At 40.3% G+C, this 23,223-nt stretch overlaps 1 protein-coding gene across 2 annotated transcripts in view; it reads left to right on the top strand.

The window, feature by feature from the left end:
- The window catches only part of LOC139765616 (HMG box-containing protein 4), an 80,990-nt gene extending 58,346 nt beyond the window's left edge, over window positions 1–22,644 (top strand). For both annotated transcript variants that reach the window (XM_071693280.1, XM_071693279.1), the window contains exons 8-10: window positions 7,430–7,653; window positions 18,077–18,230; window positions 21,557–22,644. In XM_071693280.1, coding sequence (XP_071549381.1) covers window positions 7,430–7,653; window positions 18,077–18,230; window positions 21,557–21,730 — 552 coding nt within the window. In that variant the 3' untranslated portion in view covers window positions 21,731–22,644. The remainder of the gene's footprint in view (window positions 1–7,429; window positions 7,654–18,076; window positions 18,231–21,556) is intronic.
- The last annotated feature ends 579 nt before the right edge of the window (window positions 22,645–23,223 follow it).

Raw genomic sequence — 23,223 nt, 5'->3', positions numbered from 1 at the left:
TGGTTGTTTAATTTGTTTATGGATGGGGTTGTTAGGGAGGTAAATGCAAGAGTTTTGGAAAGAGGGGCAAGTATGAAGTCTGTTGGGGATGAGAGAGCTTGGGAAGTGAGTCAGTTGTTGTTCGCTGATGATACAGCGCTGGTGGCTGATTCATGTGAGAAACTGCAGAAGCTGGTGACTGAGTTTGGTAAAGTGTGTGGAAGAAGAAAGTTAAGAGTAAATGTGAATAAGAGCAAGGTTATTAGGTACAGTAGGGTTGAGGGTCAAGTCAATTGGGAGGTGAGTTTGAATGGAGAAAAACTGGAGGAAGTGAAGTGTTTTAGATATCTGGGAGTGGATCTGGCAGCGGATGGAACCATGGAAGCGGAAGTGGATCATAGGGTGGGGGAGGGGGCGAAAATTTTGGGAGCCTTGAAGAATGTGTGGAAGTCGAGAACATTATCTCGGAAAGCAAAAATGGGTATGTTTGAAGGAATAGTGGTTCCAACAATGTTGTATGGTTGCGAGGCGTGGGCTATGGATAGAGTTGTGCGCAGGAGGATGGGAAGATGGATGTGCTGGAAATGAGATGTTTGAGGACAATGTGTGGTGTGAGGTGGTGTGATCGAGTAAGTAACGTAAGGGTAAGAGAGATGTGTGGAAATAAAAAGAGAGTGGTTGAGAGAGCAGAAGAGGGTGTTTTGAAATGGTTTGGGCACATGGAGAGAATGAGTGAGGAAAGATTGACCAAGAGGATATATGTGTCGGAGGTGGAGGGAACGAGGAGAAGAGGAAGACCAAATTGGAGGTGGAAAGATGGAGTGAAAAAGATTTTGTGTGATCGGGGCCAGAACATGCAGGAGGGTGAAAGGAGGGCAAGGAATAGAGTGAATTGGAGCGATGTGGTATACCGGGGTTGACGTGCTGTCAGTGGATTGAATCAAGGTATGTGAAGCGTCTGGGGTAAACCATGGAAAGCTGTGTAGGTATGTATATTTGCGTGTGTGGACGTATGTATATACATGTGTATGGGGGTGGGTTGGGCCATTTCTTTCGTCTGTTTCCTTGCGCTACCTCGCAAATGCGGGAGACAGCGACAAAGTATAAAAAAAAGAAAAAAAAAAAGTTTGTTGAGTATTCCTGGTAAATTATATGGGAGGGTATTGATTGAGAGGGTGAAGGCATGTACAGAGCATCAGATTGGGGAAGAGCAGTGTGGTTTCAGAAGTGGTAGAGGATGTGTGGATCAGGTGTTTGCTTTGAAGAATGTATGTGAGAAATACTTAGAAAAACAAATGGATTTGTATGTAGCATTTATGGATCTGGAGAAGGCATATGATAGAGTTGATAGAGATGCTCTGTGGAAGGTATTAAGAATATATGGTGTGGGAGGCAAGTTGTTAGAAGCAGTGAAAAGTTTTTATCGAGGATGTAAGGCATGTGTACGTGTAGGAAGAGAGGAAAGTGATTGATTCTCAGTGAATATAGGTTTGCAGCAGGGGTGTGTGATGTCTCCATGGTTGTTTAATTTGTTTATGGATGGGGTTGTTAGGGAGGTAAATGCAAGAGTTTTGGAAAGAGGGGCAAGTATGAAGTCTGTTGGGGATGAGAGAGCTTGGGAAGTGAGTCAGTTGTTGTTCGCTGATGATACAGCGCTGGTGGCTGATTCATGTGAGAAACTGCAGAAGCTGGTGACTGAGTTTGGTAAAGTGTGTGGAAGAAGAAAGTTAAGAGTAAATGTGAATAAGAGCAAGGTTATTAGGTACAGTAGGGTTGAGGGTCAAGTCAATTGGGAGGTGAGTTTGAATGGAGAAGAACTGGAGGAAGTGAAGTGTTTTAGATATCTGGGAGTGGATCTGGCAGCGGATGGAACCGTGGAAGTGGATCATAGGGTGGGGGAGGGGGCGAAAATTTTGGGAGCCTTGAAGAATGTGTGGAAGTCGAGAACATTATCTCGGAAAGCAAAAATGGGTATGTTTGAAGGAATAGTGGTTCCAACAATGTTGTATGGTTGCGAGGCGTGGGCTATGGATAGAGTTGTGCGCAGGAGGATGGGAGGATGGATGTGCTGGAAATGAGATGTTTGAGGACAATGTGTGGTGTGAGGTGGTGTGATCGAGTAAGTAACGTAAGGGTAAGAGAGATGTGTGGAAATAAAAAGAGAGTGGTTGAGAGAGCAGAAGAGGGTGTTTTGAAATGGTTTGGGCACATGGAGAGAATGAGTGAGGAAAGATTGACCAAGAGGATATATGTGTCGGAGGTGGAGGGAACGAGGAGAAGAGGAAGACCAAATTGGAGGTGGAAAGATGGAGTGAAAAAGATTTTGTGTGATCGGGGCCTGAACATGCAGGAGGGTGAAAGGAGGGCAAGGAATAGAGTGAATTGGAGCGATGTGGTATACCGGGGTTGACGTGCTGTCAGTGGATTGAATCAAGGCATGTGAAGCGTCTGGGGTAAACCATGGAAAGCTGTGTAGGTATGTATATTTGCGTGTGTGGACATGTGTATGTACATGTGTATGGGGGTGGGTTGGGCCATTTCTTTCGTCTGTTTCCTTGCGCTACCTCGCAAACGCGGGAGACAGCGACAAAGTATAAAAAAAAAAATTATTATTATAATTATTGTTATTATTATTATTATTATCCCTGCGATAGGGGAGAAAGAATACTTCCCACGTATTCCTGAGTGTCGTAGATGGTGACTAAAAGGGGAGGGAGTGGAGGGCTGGAAATCCTCTCGTTTTGTAATTTTCCAAAAGAGGAACAGAGAAGGGACCAAGTGAGGATATTCCCTCAAAGGCTCAGTCCTCTGTTCTTAAAGCTATCTTGGTAATGCAGGAAATGGTGAATAGTATGAAAAAAAAAAAAATTATTTATTTTATTTATTTTGCTTTGTCGCTGTCTCCCGCGTTAGCGCGGTAGCACAAGGAAACAGACGAGAGAATGGCCCAACCCACCCACATACACATGTATAGACATACACGTCCATACACGCAAATATACATACCTATACATCTCAACATATACATATATATACACACACAGACATATACATATATACACATGTACATAATTCATACTGTCTGCCTTTATTCATTCCCATTGCCACCTCGCCACACATGTAATAACAACCCCCTCCCCCCTCATGTGTGCGAGGTAGTGCTAGGAAAAGACAACAAAGGCCACATTTGTTCACACTAAGTCTCTAGCTGTCATGTAATAATGCAGCGAAACCACAGCTCCCTTTCCACATCCAGGCCCCACAGAACTTTCCATGGTTTACCCCAGATGCTACACATGCCCTGGTTCAATCCATTGACAGCATGTCAGCCCCGGTATACCACATCATTCCAATTCACTCTATTCCTTGCACGCTTTTCACCCTCCTGCATGTTCAGGCCCCGATCACTCAAAATCTTTTTCACTCCATCTTTCCACCTAAAATTTGGTCTCCCACTTCTCCTCGTTCCCTCCACCTCTGACACACATATCCTCTTTGTCAATCTTTCCTCTCTCATTCTCTCCATGTGACCAAAGCATTTCAAAACACCCTCTTCTGCTCTCTCAACCACACTCTTTTTATTACCACACATCTCTCTTACCATATTATTTCTTACTCGATCAAACCACCTCACACCACATATTGTCCTCAAACATCTCATTTCTGGCACATCCACCCTCCTGCACACAACTCTATCCATAGCCCACGCCTCGCAACCATACAACATTGTTGGAACCACTATTCCTTCAAATCTACCCATTTTTGCTTTCCAAGATAATGTTCTCGACTTCCACACACTCTTCAACGCTCCCAGAACTTTCGCCCTCTCCCCCACCCTATGGCTCACTTCCGCTTCCATGGTTCCATCCGCTGCCAAATCCACTCCCAGGTATCTAAAACACTTCACTTCCTCCAGTTTTTCTCCATTCACACTTACCTCCCAATTGACTTGACCCTCAACCCTACTGTACCTAATAACCTTGCTCTTATTCACATTTACTCTCAGCTTTCTTCTTTCGCACGCTTTACCAAACTCAGTCACCAGCTTCTGCAGTTTCTCACATGAATCAGCCACCAGTGCTCTATCATCAGCGAACAACAGTTGACTCACTTCCCAAGCTCTCTCATCCACAACAGACTGCATACTTGCCCCTCTTTCCAAAACTCTTGCATTCACCTCCCTAACAACCCTACCCATAAACAAATTAAACAACCATGGAGACATCACACACCCCCTGCCTCAAACCTACCTTCACTGAGAACCAATCACTTTCCTCTCTTCCTACATGTACACTCGCCTTACATCCTCGATAAAAACTTTTCACTGCTTGACCCAGGTGGTCAATGACCCAACAAACACTAAACAACTGCCCTCTCAACTCAGTCTGAAACACAACCATATGAGACATACACCCATCTGAAACCACACTCTGTAGACATTGTTGAGTCACACTTTCCTGTCCATGCTCTGGAAGTGGTGTTACCAGACTCTGCCTGCTTATGTTTACACTGTATGTGAGAAGTTAGCATGTTTGAAGGAATAGTAGTTCCAACAATGTTGTATGGTTGCGAGGCGTGGGCTATGGATAGAGTTGTGCGCAGGAGGTTGGATGTGCTGGAAATGAGATGTTTGAGGACAATGTGTGGTGTGAGGTGGTTTGATCGAGTAAGTAACGTAAGGGTAAGAGAGATGTGTGGAAATAAAAAGAGCGTGGTTGAGAGAGCAGAAGAGGGTGTTTTGAAATGGTTTGGGCACATGGAGAGAATGAGTGAGGAAAGATTGACCAAGAGGATATATGTGTCGGAGGTGGAGGGAACGAGGAGAAGAGGGAGACCAAATTGGAGGTGGAAAGATGGAGTGAAAAGGATTTTGTGTGATCGGGGCCTGAACATGCAGGAGGGTGAAAGGAGGGCAAGGAATAGAGTGAATTGGAGCGATGTGGTATACAGGGGTTGACGTGCTGTCAGTGGATTGAATCAAGGCATGTGAAGCGTCCGGGGTAAACCATGGAAAGCTCTGTAGGTATGTATGTTTCCGTGTGTGGACGTGTGTATGTACATGTGTATGGGGGGGGTTGGGCCATTTCTTTCGTCTGTTTCCTTGCGCTACCTCGCAAACGCGGGAGACAGCGACAAAGTATAAAAAAAAAAAAAAAAAAAAATGTGAGAAGTCATTTCTAACTGGGATATGTCGTTATCGATTGGCCTTCTCACTCCAAGGGTGTCCATTGTATCCCTGCTCCAGAATTGAGCGTATCCTTTGCAGTCTTTGCAACCTTAGAGCTGTAAGAGGCCCATAAAGAGGTTCATGGAGATGCATGATGATAATATACTGCTTTGTGTCTATTTCTTTTATTATTTTATTTTGTGGTCCCTTGGTCTTCACTAATTGATATCATGTTTCTTCTAATATACTTTTTTCTTTGTCAACTTTAATGCTACTTGGTTACCATACTCTAATCTTGGTTAGTCTTCCCTTTTTGTTCTATTTGTATCCAATTCTCTTTGTCTTCATAATATCAGATACAGCTTCTCTCATCAAAACTTTAGTTAATTCTTTTGTTTCTTTTTGTTGTCCCTCTTTCTCTTATTACATTTTGTCTTCATACAGTCTGATTACCAACTTAGATATATATCTTGCTACTAACTGCTTCTCTATCTTTTAGTATTAATCTTATCCACATATTGGCTAACCCCTGAAGTTTAATTTCATCCACTACAATATTTCTCCTCCCCTCTGATGTGCCATTTTTGTCTTCATGTATTTTTTATCATTTTATTGTAGTGTTTTTGTCCTGCCATCAAAATCTCCTCTCATATTGTTAGCATTTTCAGCCTTTTTAGTGCCGTAATTTTCTCTGATTTCAGCATGCTGTGTTATCTGGTCCTCTGTAATTTGCCTTGGCCTCTCCTTTATCCAATTCATTTTGTCATTATAGCCAATCATTAGCCTCAGCTGGTACTTTTATGTCTCTGTCAATCTATTTATCTATCTGTCTCTTATCCCTGTTCCTTCCAGGAACTTCTATCACGGAGGTTGCCATGGCAAAAGAGTCTCCGCTTATCCTTGCCCTTTCATCCCTCCCTCATATACACTATTCCAGGCATTCTCCCATTATATCTTTCCTTCATTCGACCTCAGCAGTTACCATGAGCCTGTTTTACTTGGTCCCAGCATCTTTCAGACATTGCTGATAACATGTAAAAACAGTAAAGTTTTTTTTTTTTTTTTTTTTTTTTTGCTTTGTCGCTGTCTCCCGCGTTTGCGAGGTAGCGCAAGAAAACAGACGAAAGAAATGGCCCAACCCACCCCCATACACATGTATATACATACGTCCACACACGCAAATATACATACCTACACAGCTTTCCATGGTTTACCCCAGACGCTTCACATGCCTTGATTCAATCCACTGACAGCACGTCAACCCCGGTATACCACATCGCTCCAATTCACTCTATTCCTTGCCCTCCTTTCACCCTCCTGCATGTTCAGGCCTCGCTCACACAAAATCTTTTTCACTCCATCTTTCCACCTCCAATTTGGTCTCCCTCTTCTCCTCGTCCCTCCACCTCCGACACATATATCCTCTTGGTCAATCTTTCCTCATTCATTCTCTCCATGTGACCAAACCATTTCAAAACACCCTCTTCTGCTCTCTCAACCACGCTCTTTTTATTTCCACACATCTCTCTTACCCTTACGTTACTTACTCGATCAAACCACCTCACACCGCACATTGTCCTCAAACATCTCATTTCCAGCACATCCATCCTCCTGCGCACAACTCTATCCATAGCCCACGCCTCGCAACCATACAACATTGTTGGAACCACTATTCCTTCAAACATACCCATTTTTGCTTTCCGAGATAATGTTCTCGACTTCCACACATTCTTCAAGGCTCCCAGAATTTTCACCCCCTCCCCCACCCTGTGATCCACTTCCGCTTCCATGGTTCCATCCGCTGCCAGATCCACTCCCAGATATCTAAAACACTTCACTTCCTCCAGTTTTTCTCCATTCAAACTCACCTCCCAATTGACTTGACCCTCAACCCTACTGTACCTAATAACCTTGCTCTTATTCACATTTACTCTTAACTTTCTTCTTTCACACACTTTACCAAACTCAGTCACCAGCTTCTGCAGTTTCTCACATGAATCAGCCACCAGCGCTGTATCATCAGCGAACAACAACTGACTCACTTCCCAAGCTCTTTCATCCCCAACAGACTTCATACTTGCCCCTCTTTCCAAAACCATGATTTATTTTTTAATCTCTTCTACCATCATGGATGGTTCAGTTGTATGAATACATAGGTATTTGTAGACACATCACCTACCCTTGAATCTGATTACTTCTCAGAGGAATGTTTCTGTATGGAATTAAGATCTCTCAATTCCAGTGGTGATCATCAAAAAAATTAATTAAAACTTAATCTCACAGAATTGGAAGCGTCGAGCCAAACGTTTAGCAGCTAAAGGAAATCAGAAAGGGTCTATGATCAGCACAGGGAAAGCAGCCAAGCAGGCACAGAACACTGCTCGCAGTAACCTCATAAACAAAGGAGGGATTAAGCCCCAACAGGTTATGCGAACATCATCTAAGCACCCAGAAACTGCACAGCCTGCTCCAGTCCTACCTCAAAAGACTCAGACCACAACACCAAAGTAAGTTTATGTAATATTAGTTGTACCTTGTAAAAGCTCCTTTCATAGGTAGGAAATATCTCAGACAAAGTAGTGATATTTAGAAGAAAGAATCTTAAAGAAGTGACAGACATATATCTACGTATACAAGTGACAGACATATGTCTATACACAGCTTAACAAGATGTACATGTTTGAACACGTATATGTTCATACACCCATAAACCTCTCAAAGCAAAGAAAAGTTCTAGGAAGGGATCCCTGTTTCTTTCAAGATTTTGGAGGGTCTACAGCTCATGAAGCCAATTATGAACAAGTAAGGGGTAGAGTAGAATATAAAAGGGCCACAGATTGATACGTGCATTGAATTTTTATTGTAAGTGTGCTGAATTTTAGGAATTTAATAGAGTTTGGGATTGGAAGCTTCCCAGGTTCAGATCAAATGCAGTAGTGTTAAGATAAGATGTCTTTATTGTCAAATTGCATACATGATACAAAATTAAATTCTTTATGGCTAGAAGCTCAATTCAAGGTTAAAAAGTATGAATTGTATAATAGAAATTATGAAATATCACATAAAAATACCACATAAAATATCACCTAAAGAATCATCTGTTGCACTCAAAAGCTGTATCACAGAGGAGTTATAGCATTTGTAGATGGTCAAGCAGCAGAATGCATTTCCGTACAAATAATTTCCTGAACCTTTTGGTGTGCTATATAGGCAGCGACAGTCTTCTTCCTTACCTTAAAAATACACAGTATTAGTGTAGAGCAGGATTATTCAATTGGTGGCCTGTGGGCCAAATCCAGCCCTTTAGTGGTTTATCATTGGTCCTTTGACAGACTCAGAAGAATTAGAATAAATTAATTGAATTAATCATTTAAGTGCATAAGAAATTTCATATGAACAGATTTTTATTGTGACCAGCACCATTAATTAGCTTAATGAAACGTGATCAATTGTGATGATTAGTTGAAATGTTTCGAGAAAAAGAATGGAGGTAAAATAAATGTATGGCCCTTCCATCAATTTGAGTTTCATAATCCAGTCCTGCTCCTAAAGTTATTGAGTATTCCTGGTGTAGAAGATAGGTTTCATCTTGCATGATTTTCTCCACCTGCGTCATTGCACATTCCTGATTAATTTGTCATACCAGGTGGTAATTGAAAAACATGATATTGATTCTATAGGTTGACCTTTAAAAAAGATGATTATTGCATTTTCTATATGTAGACTATTTTAGATACATAGAGAATGTAATCTTTGATTGCATTTCTTATACATTATATCAGTATTTGCACCACCTTTTAACTGGTCATCTATGATTACACCTAGATACTGTACTTACTGACTCTCTACATTTTCATCTTCAATTGTAATTAACTCTGGTAAATGTAGTTTTTTGGCCTAAAATATATAATCATTTCTTTAGTTTTCTTTACATTCAAGTGTAGATCATTTGATTTACACTACTCAACAAAGCAACTAACCTATGCAATATATTGATTACAATTATCATATATAATTTTCCATATGATTACTGTATCATCAGCATATTCTGAAATAGTGCAGTTGCTAAAATCACTTCTACAGTCATCAGTATACAAGCTAAACAAAGTGGGGGACATAATGCATCCCTAGGTTGCTCCTGCATTGGTTAAAATTAATTTGGACTTGGTGTTATCTATCATGGTTACTAACTTCAGTGAATTTATTACTCTTTTCTTTGAAGGAGACCCAGTACGTAAGAGAGTGAGTGGGTAACATTGCTGAAGTGAACAAGTATAGCTTAGTTATTGTATAAAAGTATATCTCTGACTTGCCAAAGGTGAGTTGTTTGATAAAAGTACAGCTCGGACTTGCCAAAGGTGAGTAAAGTTGTAGAGAACCAGTAAGGGAACACCCACTGTCAGTTAAAGGTGTAAATTCTTCTCATGTTTGAGGCTGTGTTGTATTTTAAGCTTCATTACTGTTACAAGTATTGATTTAGGAGATCATTTAAGACCTCTAGCACTGCCTGACCCAAGAAAGTCTTTTATGGACTTTATGAAAAGAATATTCCAAGACCTGGCAGTCATAACCAGATCTGCAAAGAAGAGGATAGAGAAGATAAAACACCGAACAGCAATTGGGAATGTTATGGGAATTTGTTTAGGAGCATGACTAGAGAGTAACATAACTAGGGAACTAGAGCAGGATTTAATAGAACTGAGGAAAGATTTCAAGAGTCATGAAGGGGAGTCATGAAATGAGAGGGGAACTCAGAGATCTATGAAACAGTTTTTGATTTGAACAAAAACGTAGTTGAATGAAAGGGATTTAGGAGATGCCAAATTTGAGGAAAGAAGGTGAAGCTTTAAGCAAATAAAGTCTGATGGGCCTTTTCTCATTATACAAGAGGAGAATAAAGAGATGTTGTGGAACAAGGAAAATAACATGTGTAAGACAAGAGAACAAAAGGGAACATCAGTGAAGGGGGGCAAGTGGGGAGGTGATAACAGGTAGTGATGAAGTGAGAAGTAGATGGAGTGAGTAATTTGAAGGTTTGTTGAATGTGTTTGATGATAGAGTGGCAGATGTAGGGTGTTTTGGTTGGGGTGGTGTGCAAAGTGGGAGGGTCCGGAAGAATGGTTTGGTGAAGAGAGAAGAGGTAGTGAAAGCTTTGCAGGAGATGAAATCTGACCAGGCGGCAGGATTGGATGGTATTGCTGTGGATTTATTTAAAGAAAGGGGTGACAACTATGGTGTTGATTGGTTGGTAAGGATATTCATTGTATGTATGGACCATAGTGAAGTGAGTGAAGATTGGTGGAATGCATGCATAGTGCCATTGTACAAAGGCAAAGGGGATAAAGGTGAGTGTTCAGACTACAGAGTATAAGTTTGTTGACTATTCCTGGGAAATTATATGGGTGGGTATTGATTGAGAGGGTGAAGGCTTGTGCAGAGCATCAGATTGGGGAAGAGCAGTGTGGTTTCAGAAGTGGTAGAGGATGTGTGGACCATGTGTTTGCTTTGAAGGATGTATGTGAAAAATATTTAGAAAAGCAAATGGATTTGTATGTAGCATTTATGGATCAGGAGAAGGGATATAATAGGTTTGATAGAGATGCTTTATGTAAAGTTTTAAGAGTATATGGCAAGGGAGGTAAGTTGTTAGAAGCAGTGAAAAGTTTTTACCAAGGATGTAAGGCATGTGTACGAGTATGAAGAGAGGATAGTAAGTGGTTCCCAGTGAATGTCAGTTTGCGGCAGGGGTGTGTGATGTCCCCATGGTTGTTTAATTTGTTTGTGGATGGGGTGGTTAGGGAGGTAAATGAAAGAGTTTTGGAGAGAGGGGTGAGTATGCAATCTGTTGTGGATGAGAGGGTCTGGAAAGTGAGTTCGTTGTTTTTCACCGATGATACAACCCTAGTGGCTGATTCGTATGAGAAACTGCGGAGGTTGGTGACTTGAGTTTGGAAATGTATGTGAAGGAGAAAGTTGAGAGTAAATGCGAATAAGAGCAAGGTTTTTAGGTTCAGTAGGGTTGAGGAACAAGTTAGTTGGGATGTAAGTTTGAGTGGAGAAAAACTGTAGGAAGTGAAGTGTTTTATATATCTGGGAGTGGACTTAGCAACAGATGGAACCATGGAAGTGAGTCACGGGCTAGGGGAGGGGGTGAAGGTTTTGGGAGCAATGAAGAATGTGTGGAAGGAGAGGACGTTATCTCAGAGAGCAAAAATGGGTATGTTTGAAGGAATAGTAGTTCCAACAATGTTTTATGGTTGCAAGGCATGGGCTGTAGATAGGGTTGTATGGAGGAGGGTTAATGTGTTGGAAATTAAATGTTTAAGGACAATGTGTGGTGTGAGGTGGTTTGATCGAGTAAGTAATGTAAAGGTAAGAGAGATGTGTGGAAATGAAAAGAGTGTGGTTGAGAGAGCAGAAGTGGGTGTGTTGAAGTGGTTTGGACATATGGAGAGAATGAGTCAGGAAAGATTGACAAAGGGGATATATGTGTCAGAGGTGGAGGGAACAAGGAGAAGCAAGAGACCAAATTGGAGGCTGAAGGATGGAGTGAAAAAGACTGAGTGATCAGGGCCTGAATACACTGGAGAGTGAGAGGTGTGCAAGAAATTGAGTGAATTGGAACAATGTGGTGTACAGGGGTCAAAATGCTGTCAGTGGGCTGAACCAGGGCATGTGAAGCATCTGGAGTAAACTTTAGAAAGGTCTGTGGGACCTGGATGTTGATAGGGAGCTGCATTTATGGTGCATTACACGTGACAGCTAGAGACTGAGTGTGAATGAAAGTGGTCTTTTTTGTCTGTTTTCTTGGCGCTACCTCACTGAAGCAGGAGATAGTGATGCTGTTTTTCTGTGGGGCGGGGTAGCAACAGGAATGGATGAAGGCAAGCAAGTATGAATATGTACATGTGTATGTATGTATATGTATACATATAATGTAAGTATATATTGATATGTATATGTATGTATGTGGGAGTGGATGGGCCATTCTTCGACTGTTTTCTGGAGCTACCTCGCTGTCTCAGGAAACAGTGATCATGTATGATTAAAAGTAATAACAAGAGGCTGATCAGTAAGAGAAAAGGCCTTAAATGCATGAAGAGTCCTTAGGCCTTGCCCACACATTGACTCATGGCTTTATGATATTCCCAGACTGTTCTTCCCCTTTCCCCTTTGGCATTATTTCACTCAGAGCTAGAACATCCAGGTTCCTCTCCTCAAACATACCACCTATCTCTTCCTTCTTCTCATTTTGGTTAAATCTTCAAACATTCAGGAGCCCCAGCCTTAGCCTTCAAGGAGGATGAGCATTCTTAACTTGGCTCCTTCTGTTCCAACTTTTAGAAATTAGAATACAGGGAGGGGAGGGTTCTTCGACTGTTTCCTGGAGCTACCTCGCTGTCTCAGGAAACAGTAATCATGTATAATTACAAGTAATAACAAGAGGCTGATCAGTAAGAGAAAAGGCCTTAAATGCATGAAGAGTCCTTAGGTCTCGCCTACACATTGACTCATGGCTTTATGATATTCCCAGACTGTTCTTCCCCTTTCCCCTTTGGCATTATTTCACTCAGAGCTAGAACATTCAGGTTTCCTCTCCTTAAACATACCACCTATCTCTTCCTTCTTCTCATTTTGGTTAAATCTTCAAACATTCAGGAACCCCAGCCTTAGCCTTCAAGGAGGATGAGCATTCTTAACTTGGCTCCTTCTGTTCCAACTTTTAGAAATTAGAATACAGGGAGGGGAGGCCCCTCATTGCTTTGCTATGACACACAGAGAATACAAAGGAAATTTTCTTTCTGCCTCATCTACATATTCTTACATACTCATTTACTTGTTTTGTTCTCCAGGAGTCCATTCTATATTTATTAGGCTCTTGCAGTGCTCAGGATGCTGGCCACATCCACTGAGCAGAACTATCTTGTTATAAAGTGTGTTAATATTGTGTTAGTGTCTATGTGGGAAGAATGTAGGAGAGTTGCATAGTAAGTGTTCACTGCCTGTATGCAGGGACTGTGGGTGTGATTGTTAAGCAAAGCAGAATGGGTATTGAAATCTCCACAGAGCTAGGTCGAGAGCTGTGATATTTTATTTTAATGGATTGCAGTTGTGCAGTGTTGTTGTTTGTAACCTGTTTTGTGATGTCACTGGAGTTGCAGAATGGTATAGTTTGGTGAATATGCATTATGAGCCCTCCTTATTGTTCTTGTCTATCTTATCTTGATATTGTGTAATTTTGATTCTTGAATGAAGTTTATGATAGCTTTGTATTCTTGGAGTTGATTGAGTATATCTGTTTGTTTTAGATGCCATTAGTGTGGAGTTACGGGATGTTTAGTTTGTCACTGGGGTCCTGTGGAGTAGTAGAGTTTGATTGTGAAGGATGAAGCTGCATGTTCTTTGATATTGTCTGTTGCATGTTTTTGCTGGGGGTGAGTGGGTGTGTGAAGGGTATTGTGGGAGTTTCTTAGTGGTTACTGCACATTCAGTGCTTTGAGTTGTATTTTATGGATTATAGTAATTTGCAGTGGAGGTGGTATTACACCACTGAATGCGGTTAGAGCATTTGATGGAGTAGTGATTTCTGGTATTGGGCATCTGGCAATGTGGGTTAATGTCACCAGCTTTCATATATAATTAGGAGATGATGACCAGGCTACCATCCCTCAGTAGTGGAAGAATGTGTGCAAATGTGTAAAATGTTTGGGTATGACTCAGTGGCTGGGGACAGCTCATGACTGCACTCCATGTGGGAGCAGGAAAAGGATGTCTTATTTAGGGAAAGAAGGCTTTTGCTGGATGAGGTTCTTGTTGACTGGAAGTTGTCAGCAGATGATTGCAGACCATCTTCTGTTCATCACAGTTTGGGATCCCAAGTCATCAGCTTTCCTCCTAACCTAAGCCAGATACCCAATTTATTGACCAATCCTGGAGACAAAATGAACAACTGGGTGGACTGTGGATTGGTTGTTGTGACCAGGATTTGATTTCATGGGGATCTGTTCCTTGATAGTCTTTGCATGTGTCATGGTCAGGTAATGCTAACTGCTACACCATTAAGGTTCATAGCCCCTACTTTTAATTGTGTATCTTTTATTTTATAATGGAAAACAGAAAATATGAATGACATCCTCCTCCACCATCCCTTCAGAGGATGTATGCACATACTTCATTACCATCTCATAGCCATAGAAGGTTTGTTGGCTCACTTGTTCATATATATCCTCTACTTTTACATTAATTCCTTTTATTTCTATATGAAGGTGAACCAAGTTCATTCAGCTTTCAAGGGTTATTAGAAGTTCTTCAACATAATAATAATCTCCACTTAGATGATAGTATGTCAGTCAGTCTGGAACCTCGTTCAATATTTCCTAGAAGTTTCAGATTTCCTTATGTTTCAGAAACTCTGAATTTCTCTGCAGACATTTTATGATAAAAGGAAAGCTACTTTTACTACATTAATACCTTGGTTAGGTCTTCTCCGTATAGTGCTTTTTCATTATAATGTTTTTGTTTGCATCTTAGAGCTCTAGTTTTGCTAGGAAAAAATTATGAAAATCCATACAAGAAGTCAAAAGTCACAGGTCCGAACACTTTCAATGTACCAATAGCAGCTCTCTTTGTTTATGTCCATTCATCCAATCAGGACGCCATTCACATGTTCACATTCAGTCAGTGCCAAGTGCTCTTCTTTGATGGTTCAGTGCATATTTTGTCACACTTACGCATTGCACATCTTTGCTCACTTTGCTCCATTTTTTACTTTTATTGTTGTTCCTGTTTTTATCCCATCATGTCAGGAAGATGGTCTGCAAGGTCTAGTGCTGCTAGTGCATCTAAAGTGCCAAGGAAAAGCCTCTCCTTGGATGTAAAATTATAAGTGTAGATGATTGGAAGCTGGCGAGTGTCACGTCGATGTCGTTGATGCTTTCAAATAGGTTACATCAACTGTTAGAACCGTTATTAAGAATGAAGACAGTAGAAAAGCTTCTGCCATGGTGAATACAGAGTAAGCAGTAACAAAGGTGGCTTGTTCAAAGAGGTGTTTGTTAGAAAAAAAATGGAAGGTAGACTAACATAAGCTAGATTATGTGGTGGTTATGGTGGTGGGTTAACTGTCAACTATTGTGAGAAGTAACTATCAATGTATCTGGTGTGTGTTATCAAACCTTTCTGCTTTGTCGTGCCATATTTAAAAATGTTATGTAATGTAATGTTGAAGGAATACATTGTTGCTTATGTATACTAACAGTTTGTAGGTAGACATTACCAGCATTCTGTCCACAAACATACAGTCTCTCCTTGTCACTCATAACATTTGAAAAAACTGAATTCACAAAGCTCATTCTTCATGACTAGATTCTCTTGTGATGAGCTTTATGCATTATCCCTGCCTTTAGGCAAAATAGTAGAGGAGCAGTAGATAAAGTAGTAAATAGGAACATTTAGGCAGGAGCATTAGGTAGAAAATTTGGTTGAAGAATTAGGTTGGAATATTAGGCAGTACCAATACGTAGAAGTAGTCAAAAAGAACATAAGGTAGGAGCTTCTGCATACACTGCACTAGAGTTGCCCTTTGCCAGTGGCCTGTTAAGGGTGAGGCGCTGAAGGCAAAAAAGTGGCTTTGGAGTTCAGTAGTTATGGATACTCTATTGCTGAGACCACCCCCCTTAAGGGAGTTCCAGTTGGGAATAGGTGTCAGAGATATAAATAGGTATATAGATAGACATCAGCTGTTCCGAAGTGTCTTGCAGTGCTACAGTATTACCAAAGAAACCGAAACCTCACCACTTGCCACAATCTCTGTCTCTACCACCACCACCCTCATCACCACCACTACTTTTATGATCACCTAAATTACAATTTCAGGGACGCAGAGATGAATTAGCTTCATTCAGAGTAGCGCTGTATAATATCCACTGCCTTTCACTTTTCTCCTTCACCCCACCCACTGTGTCTTATCAGCAAGCTGCCTCTTTCTCTCATTCTACTTCAGTTATCATTTTTCATCAAATGACTTTCATTCATGATACAGTATTGTACATAGTTTATTTGTCATTCTTCAGCTAGTAAGATATATTACTGTAATAATCTTGTTTATTGATACCTATAACCCTCATTACAATACTGTATATATCATGGGTGAAAAATAACATCATCAGGAATGCATCTCCATGTATGCAAAGGTCCAATAACCCCATAGAGAGTTGTTTCGCTTAGTATTCCATTTTCCAGAACTTATCTCAAGCCCTAATCAGGGTATTACTGTATAACAGTGGCATATGGGAACTGGTTTTGATGGGTTTTAATATGAACATTGAACCTCCTTCTATCTATATCTTTGATGCCCATCAAGGGGTGGCCACGGCAAAAAGAGTCTCCACTTATCCCTGTCCTTGCATGTCTCCCTTGCATACACCATTCCATGCATTCATCCACCATATCTCTTCCTCCAGTATTCCTCCACTCTATTTGCCCATGTCACAGGTGGTCTTCCTCTCATACCAACCCCTTTAAATTTACTATCATACACTCTCATTGTAAACTCCCAGTCTTGCATTCTTTCCACATGCTCAGACCTCATCATAGTATTATGTTTCATCCATTCTACCACTCCACAATTCATTCCCTTTTCATTTCTTGCCATACCACATCTCTCATACATCCATCAGTTTCTTTGTTCATTCCATCTGGTCACACCACATGCTCTTCTCAAATAGTACATTTCCATAGCCTGGATCCTTTACCTTTGTGACTCATTCCATGTCCATGTTTCAGCTACATATTAACATATAAAAACTCTTTTTGGTAGCCATTGCTGCTGGGACAAGAGTTAGTAGCTTACACACAATGTCCAGATATGAGAACTTTCTCATTTTGTATTATATCCCTTGGGTGAAGATAAATTCAAACCCTGAGTTTTGGGCAAAAAATAGATAACTGAATTATTGAATAAAAAAGAGATTTTCAAATAATCCTATTTTCTTTTTTAGATGTAACAATACAGCTAAAGAACTTTATTCCATATGCCCAATTAAATCTGAGAGAATTAGTAGAGATTACCAGACTACTGAGGGAACATCTTTTAGTGTAGAGGGAGCTTGAAAACCTCTCCTAGCAAGGGACATCTCTTTCTGGAACAAGAGAATTGTTTGATTGGCCCAACATAGCCTATGATTTTAAGAAGGTGGCCTTTTTGAGGAACCATTTCTTGGAGGAAATCAACAGTAGAAGTCATCAATGGTCCTCTAACAGACCTGTTAATGATACTTCACAATAGATGTTGAAGATCAGTCTTGAGTGACTCAGGTGTTGCTACCTTTGGTTCAGACAGATTCTAGAGTGCCAAATGATAATTTAAGGCACAGTTTTTTACCTGACTTTATCCTCTTAATGAGAAAGTTTTTGTTTCTCTAACCCTCTTCTTCTTCCATAATGGCAAGCTCTCTAGTTTTGAATTATGAAGAACTGTCTCTTTGGTGAAGTACTCCACAATCATTTTTCCTGGGTTGGTTTCTTCTTCCCTCCCTTCTTCTCTCTTTTGAAAAGCCTTTATCTTTACTGCTGATGACCACCATTTGGTTCATGTTTGTGTTCCATAAATTTTGTGACAGGTTTGTACCAGTAGGCAGGGGATGAAAAATTCATTGTGAAGTGATCAACTTGTTGATGGATGCACTCAAAACAAGGCAGGAGACTTCTTGCATCAAGTAGGTGTTTGGGATGGAATGAAAGGCATTTGCCTCACTAGTAGGCAGGGTTATGACAGGTTACTAATCCCTGGGATCCTAGAGAATCTCAGAAGGCTTGGAGAACACTTTCCTGTAAAGAAATTGGTCTTTGTATACAAAACAGATTTTATGATTTTCTGCCTGTCCTGAATGTTATTATAGTTCTAATTTCAGTATCTTGTTATCTCTCTAGAACAAGCAGAGCAGTTTCTGTTTCTGCTTTGAGTGAGAATAGCCCCCCAAGTGCATATAAGGTAACTGGCAACTCACCCATTGATGTTGCTGCTCATATCAAGCTTCTTGGAGAATCTCTCAACAACATTGGGCAAAAACTGAAGGAACATGAAGTAAGTCTTTATTTTAAGCTTTCATTAGGATGGTCAGAAACTAAAGAAACATGAAGTAAGTATTCATTTTACCTTTGATTAGGGCACCTGTTAAATAACCTTGTAGAATAGTTGCATATATTTCATGGCAAGTAGAACACTTGATGATACTGTGTTATCTTTCAGCCTAAAATAGATCCTTAGAGATTTGAGTGATCTGCAGGAAAGATATATCAAAATAATTAGAATATATTCATTTTTATTTATTATAATTTGTTGCTGTCTCCTGCGTTAGCGAGGTAACGCAAGGAAACAGACGAAAGAATTGCCCAACCCACCCACATACACATATATATACATACACGTCCTTACACGCACATGTACATACCTATACATCTCAACGTATACATATATATACACACACCGACACATACATACATACACATGTACATAATTCATACTGTCTGCCCTTATTCATTCCCGTGGCCACCCTGCCACATATGAAATAACAACCCCCTCCCCCCGAATGTGCGCGAGGTAGCGCTAGGAAAAGACAACAAAGGCCACATTCGCTTACACTCAGTCTCTAGCTGTCATGTATAGTGCACCGAAACCACAGCTCCCTTTCCACATCCAGGTCCCATAGAACTTTCCATGGTTTACCCCAGATGCTTCACATGCCCTGGTTCAATCCATTGACAGCACGTCAACCCCGGTATACCACATCGTTCCAATTCACTCTACTCCTTGCACACCGTTCACCCTCCTGCATGTTCAGGCTCCGATCACTCAAAATCTTTTTCACTCCATCTTTCCACCTCCAATTTGGTCTCCCACTTCACGTTCCCTCCACCTCTGACACATATATCCTCTTTGTCAGTCTTTCCTCACTCATTCTCTCCATGTGATCAAACCATTTCAAAACACCCTCTTCTGCTCTCTCAACCACACTCTTTTTATTACCACACATCTCTCTTACCCTTTCATCACTTACTCGATCAAACCACCTCACGCCACTTATTGTCCTCAAACATCTCATATCCAGCACATCCACCCTCCTGTGCACAACTCTATCTATAGCCCATGCCTTGCAACCATATATCATTGTTGAAACCACTATTCCTTCAAACATACCCATTTTTGCTTTCCAAGATAACGTTTTCGACTTCCACACATTCTTCTTCGCTCCCAGAACTTTCGCCCCCTCCCCCACCCTTTGATTCACTTCCACTTCCATGGTTCCATCCACTTCCAAATCCACTCCCAGATATCTAAAACACTTCACTTCCTCCAGTTTTTCTCCATTCAAATTTTCCTCCCAATTGACTTGTCCCTCAACCCTACTGTACCTAATAACCTTGCTCTTATTCACATTTACTCTCAGCTTTCTTCTTTCTCACACTTTACCAAACTCAGTCACCAGCTTCTGCAGTTTCTCACCCGAATCAGCCACCAGCACTGTATCATCAGCGAGCAACAACTGACTCACTTCCTAAGCTCTCATCCACAACAGACTGCATACTTGCCCCTTTCCAAAAAAAAAGCTCTTGCATTCACCTCCCTAACAACCCCATCCATAAACAAATTAAACAACATGGAATGCCTTAACATCCTCGATAAAACCTTTTCACTGCTTCTAACAACTTGCCTTCCACACCATATATTCTTAATACCTTCCACAGAGCATCTCTATCAACTTTATCATATGCCGTCTTCAGATCCATAGATGATACACACAAATCCATTTGCTTTTCTAAGTATTTCTCACATACATTCTTCAAAGCAAACACCTGATCCACACATCCTCTACCACTTCTGAAACCACACTGCACTTCCCCAATCTGATGCTCTGTACATGCTTTCACCCACTCAATCAATACTCTCCCATACAATTTCCCAGGAATACTCAACAGACTTATACCTCTGTAATTTGAGCACTCATTTTTGTCCCTTTTGCCTTTGTACAACGGCACTATGCAAGAATTCCGCCAATCCTCAGGCACCTCACCATGAGTCATACATACATTAGATAACCTTACCAACCAGTCAACAGTACAGTCACCCCCTTTTTTAATAAATTCCACTGCAATACCATCCACATCCACTGCCTTGCCGGCTTTCATCTTGTTTCTATAATTTTTTTTTTTTTTTTTTTTGCCGCTGTCTCCCGCGTTTGCGAGGTAGCGCAAGGAAACAGACGAAAGAAATGGCCCAACCCACCCCCATGCACATGTATATACATACGTCCACACACGCAAATATACATACCTACACAGCTTTCCATGGTTTACCCCAGACGCTTCACATGCCTTGATTCAATCCACTGACAGCACGTCAACCCCGGTATACCACATCGCTCCAATTCACTCTATTCCTTGCCCTCCTTTCACCCTCCTGCATGCTCAGGCCCCGATCACACAAAATCTTTTTCACTCCCATCTTTCCACCTCCAATTTGGTCTCCCTCTTCTCCTCGTTCCCTCCACCTCCGACACATATATTCTCTTGGTCAATCTTTCCTCACTCATTCTCTCCATGTGCCCGAACCATTTCAAAACACCCTCTTCTGCTCTCTCAACCACGCTCTTTTTATTTCCACACATCTCTCTTACCCTTACGTTACTTACTCGATCAAACCACCTCACACCACACATTGTCCTCAAACATCTCATTTCCATATATACATCTGATGGTAAATCTTACACCATGACCATTACAGTGAGTATGATGGGATGCATACTATTGCTAGCTCATAGATGTTTATGATATTTTATGATTTTTTTTGTTTTTTACATGCATTTGTTTGCAAGTATTTTATCAGTAACATTAAATACACTAAATATTGAATCTTACACCATCATCATAACAGCAAATTTGACGAGATGTGCATTACTGCTTGTGTGAAATGTTTACATGATTATATCATTTTATAATGTTTTTGTTCTTACATTCTTCATGATTGCATTTCTAATTGATTCATATATTCACCAAATCATAAACCTCATTGTAGCAGCATCATTAAAAAGAGCAAGTTTATTGATCACCACTGTAAATGTATATAAACATTTTTGATTTCCACTCTGGAAATATAGAATACTTCTTTTTACCTGTATTTTTTAGTCATTTAATTTCTTCAAAAGGTTGGCATAACTTCAAACCATAAAATGTGCCTATAGACCCTTAAGTAGATTTTTAAGGAAATTTACAAAAAACTTTGAGCACATCATAGGACATTAATGCGAGAATGCTGACATCCACTATGTATTGTTTCCTGCATGCTTCCATTGTTAGCAGCACATTTCAATACTTATACTTCTTAATCAACTAATTGTATTTTTTGTTTTTTAGGGTCAAATTGCTGTATCAGGAAGCCTGTCAGTACTGCTTGATTCAATGTTGTGTGTACTTGGACCTCTTACATGCCTCACAGCTCAAGTCAGCCAGATGCAGGGTGCTGTTCCAGAAGCCACACTTATGAACATTCTTGACAACATTGCCTATATTATGCCCGGTATTGTTTAGATTGTTGAGTATTGACAAAAGGAGTATGTGCTTTTTAAGCTGATGTAGAAAGCAAATATATCAGATTATTGTAGATTATTATTGAGGATTGCATTTAAAATTTTTGTTTTAGAATGAGGGTTTCACTAAGTGGTTTTCAGTTTTAATTCAGTTTACAAATATGATTTAAGAAATACTGTATATTTGTATATAAACTTGATGAAGTCTTTTGACTAGAGTATTTGTGTGTTTGAAGAAAAAGGCCAATGAATATTTCACTTGTTTATTGTGAGAAGTGTTATCGTGCTGTCATGAATGTGAAGATATCGTCTCAAACTCTTCAGTTACCTGCATTACTGTTCAGGATATAAAGCCTTCAGCATTAGCACTGATAAACTATAGTTTCTAAAAATGAATGAGCCATCATGTAGATCTTATCTTTCATATAAGTATTCTTTTGCAGCAGATAAGTTGAAGCCCCTTTCATAGATATGCACAGTGTTTATTATGGGCTTTTCATGTACAGTTTCTGGTGGCAATAGGGTCACATTATACTTGGGACACATACATCATCAAAAGGTGAGAGCTGGGACTGATGTTTCAATTACTAACAGAATGGCTGCAGTTGTAGTTTACAGTGTAACAAAATCCCGTGGTAGTGAGGATGAAAGTATCGGCCAGCTGTACATGCAGATCACTTAGAAAAGCATGTAGTAATGGAATGGCTTGGCATAATGTTGAATATCATAGTAATTCACATCATGAATTTAAAAGATATTCCCTAGTTTAGTTCCTGAAACTTTAATGGGATAAAGAATGCTTAACACCTGATATGCTGATATCAGGCTTTTACTGTTTGTGTGTCTAACTATAGATCTGATAATGGCTTATACACCCAAATTGTTACCAAGGATTTGAATATCCAGAAAAATGATTTGATGGTTTTACCAGGCTTTTTGTTTAAGTAGTTAAAATGCAAGAGAGAAATGACTGGTTTAGACTGTATGGAGAGACTTCTTTTAACATCATACAATGGATTTTTATGTGTGCTTATGCACGTAGCCATTTAGAAGGAGGCATTTTGGGAGCAGCTGAATAGTGTCAGCAATGCTGATGTTGAAGATTAGATAATAGTTATGAATTAATTAATTGCAAGAGTGAGTAATGTGGCCATTGATGGCATAATTGCAAGAGTGAGCAATGTGGCCATTGATGGCATAATTGCAAGTGAGTAATGTGGCCATTGATGTCATAATTGCAAGAGTGAGTAATGTGGTCATTGATGGCATAATTGCAAGAGTGAGTAATGTGGCCATTGATGACATAATTGCAAGAGTGAGTAATGGGGCCATTGATGGCATAATTGCAAGAGTGAGTAATGTGGCCATTGATAACATAATTGCAAGAGTGAGTAATGTGGCCATTGATGGCATAATTGCAAGAGTGAGTAATGTGGCCATTGATGGCATAATTGCAAGTGAGTAATGTGGCCATTGATGTCATAATTGCAAGAG

This window comes from Panulirus ornatus, chromosome 55 (genome assembly GCF_036320965.1).
Source record: "Panulirus ornatus isolate Po-2019 chromosome 55, ASM3632096v1, whole genome shotgun sequence".
Classification (NCBI taxonomy): domain Eukaryota; kingdom Metazoa; phylum Arthropoda; class Malacostraca; order Decapoda; family Palinuridae; genus Panulirus; species Panulirus ornatus.
The sequence above is the reverse complement of the archived record's forward strand: the minus strand, read 5'-3'. Positions and strand labels throughout refer to the sequence as shown.